The sequence below is a fragment of the Coffea eugenioides genome, chromosome 7 (genome assembly GCF_003713205.1).
Source record: "Coffea eugenioides isolate CCC68of chromosome 7, Ceug_1.0, whole genome shotgun sequence".
Taxonomy (NCBI): Eukaryota; Viridiplantae; Streptophyta; class Magnoliopsida; order Gentianales; family Rubiaceae; genus Coffea; species Coffea eugenioides.
In genome coordinates this window covers 23,869,690-23,877,449 of record NC_040041.1, presented here as the reverse complement: position 1 = coordinate 23,877,449, position 7,760 = coordinate 23,869,690, and the positions used below count along the sequence as shown (strand labels likewise).

At 34.8% G+C, this 7,760-nt stretch overlaps 1 protein-coding gene across 1 annotated transcript; it reads right to left on the bottom strand.

The window, feature by feature from the left end:
• Nucleotides 1-3,927: 3,927 nt before the first annotated feature.
• Nucleotides 3,928-4,614, bottom strand: LOC113777161 (the record flags this gene model as incomplete). Its single annotated transcript, XM_027322201.1, has 1 exon — nucleotides 3,928-4,614. A coding segment is annotated over one exon (687 nt), but the record flags the coding sequence as incomplete, so codon positions are not given.
• Between the last annotated feature and the right edge of the window lie 3,146 nt (nucleotides 4,615-7,760).

Genomic DNA, 7,760 nt, shown 5'->3' with positions numbered 1-7,760 from the left:
CTTCCAAAACCATATTTATACTTTGTACTAGTAGTTATTCGGATTTTCTTTGGTTCACCTAAACTTTGGATGGTTTAACCGTAATATTTTCCCTTGGTTATTATTAGGGTTCCTTGGTGATTGAGGGTATTATTCGGAAGGATACTTTGGACGTTATTTTGCTTAAATAGATGAGTGTTCTTTGTTTGTTATGTTTTTATGAACTATATGATTTGTTGTGGATATTTGATTAAATGATAAATGTTTGTTACAAATGAATTTTGCTAGGCGAGTGTGTACTTTATCGCACTTGACCTAAATGAAATGTAAAATTTTCAATGTTTAAGTGATTAAATGTTAGTTGTGCATGAATGTAAGCCTTTTGGCTGAACTGGACCCTTACCCATTGTTGCCGGTCGACTCGAGCCAGAAGCGAACTCGGTCGGGCGATTTGGTGACCCTGGATGAAAGTTTGGTATACTTGAGTATTATCACGTTGTCGGGTGGAGTCTGGCCAATGTCCAGAAGGGGGAAAGATGAAACAAATGAACGAGTGACAATGTCAATGGAGGGGTTTTCACTTACAAAATGCATTTTAAAATGATCGGAGAAATAAGGAAATGAAAGGTGAATGAAAGAACGAAAGGCTCCATGTGAGCATGTATCCTTTTAATGAATATGTTATCATTGTTTTATATTGTTAATGTTTCCTGGATTACGTGTTATTACATGACTAATGTTCTTATTTAAGTTGATTATGTGTCTGGAACCTCACTGGGTTTTTAGCTCATTCCGTTAGTTTTGTTTTCCTTACAGGGGATACGAGCAAGGGCGAGAGACCTGTATAGAATAGCATAGTCTAGTTTTGGAATTTGGAATTTGGAATTTTGCAATTTGTATTCACTCTAGTGCTTGATTAGGGTTGGAAGTATTGGAACTTAAAACTTTTGTTATATTTGGATTGTATTTTATTGCGAGAAAGAAATGAATGTAAGTATGCTTTTCAAGTTTGGGAATTGGTTTTGTTTTACTTTTCCTCGAGGTTTTATCTTATTTTTTTTGAAGTGAATAAACGAGTTCTGGCGAGAGTTGGACAGGCGGTCCGCTGAACCCTTTGGTTCATCTTAGGGGGAAGTGGGGCCGTCACACTACCGCCATCATCGCAGGTCATTGCCTAAAGCATTGTGAGGCTCTTTCCTTTCTCCATCCCTTATCTTTGATTTCTGATAGAGATATGAAGCTAAGAAAATTTATGTAGCCATTGGTTCCTTCCCTTCTAATATTTCCTATTTTCTTTTATTGTAATTATTAGTAATTTCTTTGTTTCCCATGGGGAAGAAGCTTTTGAATTGTGTTATTGGCTATAGTTTTGATGTTGAAAAAATTTTGAGAAACTTGCTAGTGGATTGTAATTGAATAGAAGTTATCTTGCTTGATGCCCCTAAATTGTTTGATAAAATGCCAAGAATTTATGCTAAATTGTCTTTGGAAGCTATGAAAAATGGAATTCAAGATGAGAGCTTGTTTTTCCTTCTTTCATGGTGTTTGATTTCTGGTAAAACTTTTGAACTTTGATGATGTTTTGAGAAAGTTTCAAAAAGGGAAATTGTGGCTTTATATTTGTATTTTTACCATCTTTGTTCATTTTCTTAAATTCGGAAATGGATTCTACGTGAAAGTGACCGGGAAAAGGCTGGTGACCGGCGAATAACTGAAAAAAGGCCGGTGACTGATGGCCAGTAGGCAACAGCGTCTCCGCAGGCGTCTGCCATAGTCGTTGATAGAGGAGATGCATTTGGCCAGAGAGGAAGAAGAAGAAGAAAAACAAAATAAAAGAAAGAAAAACAAAAAAGAGCATGGGTTTTCTTTTTATTTTTGTTTAGGTTGCGTTTTTATTTATTGTTAGGCTTGTGGATGGATTTAACATTTAGTTTAGATAAGTTTATTATTTGGGTTTGTTTAAATTCCCAATTGGGTTTGTTTATTTTTATGTGAAAAAGGCTTGCATCTTTCTTTTGGGCTAAAATGGTACGGCCCAAATACTTAAGAAAATTGACTCACCTTGTTTCTTCTTTTTTTTTCTCAAATTAGAAGCCAAATTTCAAAATTTAGCCCCTAGTCTTTTGAGGAATTTTATTGTGGCCTGCAAATTTTTTATTTTTTATTTAGGCCCTTGATTTAATTTTATTTTGACCCAAAACTTTATCTTTATTTAATTTTGACCCCTAATCTTTTAAAAAATTGTATATTGATCCAGAAACTTTTTGATTTTGCAATTTAGTCCCTAATGGCTTTTTGATTTTTCTATTATGATTGTTTCTTTTCCTTAATTGCTAATTATGTTACTCTTAAGTGCATTTAACTAGTATTTTTTTTTTAAGTTTCTTGTATGTTTAACACGATAATGAGTATTTACTACATTTTATGTTCTTTTTTAAATATTTTCAATTAAATTGGTGTCGTGATTCTTTTGTTGATTTTGAGTATAAATAGTGCAATATTATCTCATTTAGTCACTATTTCAAAATGGAAGTACCCATATTATCTTTTAAATTTTAATTATGCGCTCTTATGTGCTCCTATATATTTATATGTTTTTACATGTTTTCATTATTTATTTATTTTAAATTTCTATTCAATTTTTTTATGTTTGTTTAGTTAATTTTTATAATTATTTGAGGAATACTTAAATATTCAAGATGTAATAGACAGGTAATATATTTTTCTTTTTTCTTTTCTTTCTTTTGTAAAAATTGAAATTAGATAGACAAATATAATATATAGGGTAGATAGATTTATTTTATTATATTTCTCCATTTTAGATTGTAATTAAGCCCCTAAATGTAATAGATAGAGTAGATAGATTTATTTTCTTATACTTCCCTTTTAGATTGTAATTAGGGTCACTATTATGATAGATAGGTTTTGTGTGTGTTTGCGTCTTATGTGCCTATATGTTTTACCTGCTTTTCTTAGGATTTTGTATTTAGATAATATGCTTATGTGCTCTATGTGTTGATTTGCTTTAATCTGTGTTTTATATGCTTTATTTTTAAATAATAGATGCATGATATCACCACATTAGTCCAACGCTGGTAAGGATTTATAGAAATGTGTAAGTCCAACACTAGACTCTTAGATCAGCCGCATTCTAGGTTCATTTATCGTGTCATTCATTCCATTTTATGCATATTTTTCTATTTTTAGGATCTTTTTCATTTGTATAATATTTCTTCTTATATTATTTTCTTATCCCTACATGTACGAACCATATCATTTAGAATTGTATCTTATTTAGGAAATTAGAAAATAATTTTAATTCATTTGCTTATTTAGGCTGGAAGAATCACCTTTCGAATATGAAAAATGGGCTATTATAGCTCTTTAATTTCAACATTCCCTTAATCCTCTTTAAGAAGGAAAATTGTATCACGAGTTTTTAGTCTCCTACACCCATTATGTTGCATGTATACTTATATATATATATATATACACATTATCATTTTTATTTTTTCGACTCTCATTTTTGCATATTGGTGACCTTTTCAAGGGATTATTTATAAACCTTGCAATTAATGCAATTGGTACTAATTAGACTTTGAAGGGACATTTGTCCCTGCCAATATTCTCTTTAGGTTTAGGTATTGCATTCATATAGAAAACAATGTGATAAATGAAAGGGGTTAGATTATGAAAATTTTGACTAAAAATCTCGCAACTAGTTTAAATTAGAGCGAATTGCGCGAAATGTCACTAAACTATTTCAAAATGCCGGTTCTGGTCACTAAACTTTTTTATTAGCGCGAAATGTCACTGAACTAGTAAATCTGTACCGTTTTGGTCACTCCGTGTATTTGTGCCGTCAGGAGAGACAGAAATCAACTTTTTGAGGGGCAAATTCGTCTGCACAGCCTTAGTGGGAAGAGTTTCATCTGGTAAGTGAAAGGTTTAACTGTGGGGCTTTGGAATGTTGGTAAAATTTTCCTGTGGCTTATCCTCCACCGTTTTCACAAACACCCCAGCTCGCCTAAGCTCGGAGGCTAATCCATACCCAACTTTCGGCGAAGTCAAAGTCCTTGCAGCTTCATTATACTTCTCATTGCCATCAATAAACCTTTCTTTAAAACGCTGTCGTTTCTTACCTTTCAATGACCTCATTCTGTTCAGCTTCTTTTGCCTCTCCCTCTCATGCAACTGCCTAAAATGCTTCTTTAAATCCAAATGTGTCTTACATTTTCTCCCGCAAACAGAGCAAATATACGGTTCAGAAGGGGTAGAAACACCTTTCCTCTCAAGAATGTCCATACGCCGTCGTTCTCGGCGTTCTTCAACAACCCATTGGGGCAAATGAATGAAAGCGTGTCGATTAGCGTAAGCAGAGATATCAACCAGGTTGCCGAAATGCTGGGCCACTTTTTTTAAGGCCATCGCCGCCTGGTACGGCGGCCCGCGAGGGGGCTTGTTATCTAAGTCCCACAAGACCACTACTTTCTTAGGCTTAGCTGTGTAGATGCCTTCTTTGGTTCTCACCATATCGATTTCGCTCTCGGCTGCAGCTTCTGCTGCACAGGCTCTGATGTTGGCCCATTTACCAGATGAATTGGGGTCGGATAGGGAGAGGGGTTTTGGGGGTTTTTAGGGGGCGAATTGCGGAATGAGAAAAAGGGGTTTGGGGAATCTGTAGTGGGAAAATGGTGGAGAATTTAGGTGGATGAATTCAATGGAGGTGCATAGGGAGTTAATCATGGTAAACTTTATAGCTGATGGGTTTTTGGCGGGGGATTCCGGGATTGTGTAAGTGGTCGTAGGGAAGAGGAAGGAGACCTTGTGGAAGTTGAGATAATTTCAGGAGGGAGATGAGAATATTCTCTGCCTCCTATAGCAGCAGCTGAATGTTCGGGAAATGCAGGTGCACGAATCTTCTCTGCCTCCTATATATTGTCCCTCCTACTCCATATTTGCAGAAGAAATCTATTACAGGATAAGGGTTTGCACTTCCTAATTGAACTTACGAGTTGTCTGACATTTGAGAGTGATTTATGGTGGAGAGTTTCAAGGAAAAGACTGTGCAGACGAATTTGCCCCTCAAAAAGTTGATTTCCGTCTCTCCTGACGGCACAAATACACGGAGTGACCAAAACGGTACAGATTTACTAGTTCAGTGACATTTCGAGCTAATAAAAAAGTTTAGTGACCAGAACCGGCACTTTGAAATAGTTTAGTGATATTTCGCGCAATTCGCTCTTTAAATTAAGTCGAAGGGTGCCTTAGGTTTGAGACAATCGAATTTTTGTCTTCCCTTTTTTCAACCATAACTTCTAAACTCATTTTCTCTTGTTTTCAAAAATCTAGAGTTATCAAAAAGGGTTTTATTTTATTTTATTTTTGGTCAAAAACATTTTTGAGTGACTTGGTACACCTAAATTCAATACCAAGTGGCGACTCCTTTTTTCCTAAATCCCTTTTTAGACTAAATTTTGGGCTAAACTGTCACATTTTTTAATCTATCCCGTTTTTAACTTTTTCACTTATTTTTGTAAAAATGAAAAATACATTTTTTTTTTTATAAATACCTTTTTATCGTAAAAAATGGGGCACGACATATGCATGTAACCTTTAATTGTATCCTTGACTATTTGCATAAGTTAGATAACTCCAAAATCTGCAATTTTCAACTCATATGAAGAAGCAATACACTATGGATTTACTTTATCCTCCTACTAGTAATTATTTTGTTTCTACTTACTAAGAAAATCCTGAGCTAACTATGATGAAATACTTGTTTTATATAGTTTGTTGCTTATCATACAGGGGCAGATTTAAGGTGTTTTTTTTTCCCAGTCCCCAGTGCCCCCCTTAAATTCCTATAATACTTATACAATTTTGATATAATTTTAAGTGTGCTCCCAGAGTTTTCTTAAAAAGGATGTGAAGGAATTACGTAATTTTTTAAGTTAGTTCATGAACTAAAATTCTAAAAAAATACGTGGGGCACAAATTCCATTTGAAATAAACTAAAAAAAAGTCTTTTCATTTCAACTAGTAAGTACCAATCATATCATTCACTTTCTTTGGGTAGTTCATGAACTAAAATTCTAAAAAAATACGTGGGGCACAAATTCCATTTGAAATAAACAAAAAAAAAAGTCTTTTCATTTCAACTAGCAAGTACCAATCATATCATTCACTTTCTTTGGGCCCCACTCCCCAATTTCCCTTCCCTCCTCTATCCCTCATTTTTCCCCCACAACCGAGAGCCACTACCTTCCACAACCAAGCAACTAGCTACTCTTTCTATTGATCAATTCATCCAATCATATTATTCACTTCCTTTGTCCCCACTTCCCAATTTCCCTTCCCTCCATGGGTCCCCCATTTTCCCTCCACAACCGAGAGCTATTCTTTCTTTCACAACCAAGTTAGTTATCAAAATATAAAAACTCGCAGTGAGCAATTGTAAATAGTTTAATTTATTTTTGAAAAAAAATTATTATTACATTAATAATTTTGAATTTGTCTTTTTATGTTTTTCATGGAATATATACATCATTTGTACTTGTTGGTGAATTTTTTTTTTCCTTAAAAAACTAGAAAAAAAATAGGTAAAAAATTTTAATGTTGCTTTTGCCCCCACTAAGAATTTTTTCTGGCTTCGCCACTGTTATCATATCATCTTTGGCACAATCTTTCTGTTGTAAGTACTATGTTAGGAATTCATCTTTGGTACAATTTGGTGCAATCTTTCTGTTGAAGTACTATGTTAGGAATTCATCGTCCAAATAGTCACGCTACCATACCTATAGTTATGCCTCGCAAAATAGCCTAAAACCCACGGAACCAGCCAACTTGCCCAATATTTTTGAAAGGTTGGGGGATTTAAATGGATAATGGGTCCAAATGGGCTGGGTATCCAAGTACTTTGTTGGCATATTAGGCTATTGATTGGATGCCCAATGGAATTTCAGAAAACAATAAATAAAATTTTTTTCATCCTTGACTTGTCATCTTAACAATTGATAGGTGGAAGGCTTTTTTTTTTTTTTTTTTTTTGAGATGGAAGACTTTGAGACAATTAAGATGGTTGACCATCAGAAACCTACCAAATATGTTAACATTAACCTCTCAATTTTTCCTAAATCAAAATTTTTGAAAAATCTGTGGCTACGAAATCTCTAATTGAGTTCTCGATAAGTGTTGTCCTGAAAGTCTTCTGATTCCTTCTCAAGCATGATGATTTTTGTTTGTTTAACATCACTTTAGTTTGAAATCAAGTTCTAGATTTAAGTTGAAAAGGTAGATTTGTGTGACAGCCCCACCTCCCCCTAAGGCGTACCAAAGGGTTCGGCGGACCGCCTGCCCAGCTCTCGCCGGGACTCAGTCGTCCACGTCAATCCTCAATCGAAACCAGAATAAACCCACAAGACTAAACATAACAACGATCCAAAACTTAAAGCAAAACTTATATACATTGCTATCTCAAAAGGGAGTACAAACATCGAATATACAAAGGTTCTCAATTCACCATACATCCAGCCCGTGCCGAGCACTAGAGCGAGAACCATTACAAAACCAAAGAAACCAGTCTAGGCTAGACTCTACCGAGCTCTAGTCCTTGCTCGCCGTCCCCTGTTAAGGAAAACAAAACTAAAGGAATGAGCTAAAAACTCAGTGAGGTTCCGAACACATAGGCAACAAGAAGTTCAATGCATTCATTACATATAACCAATAATTCAAGATACAAATACAAAATAAAGCGATAAACACATTCATTAAAAGGATAC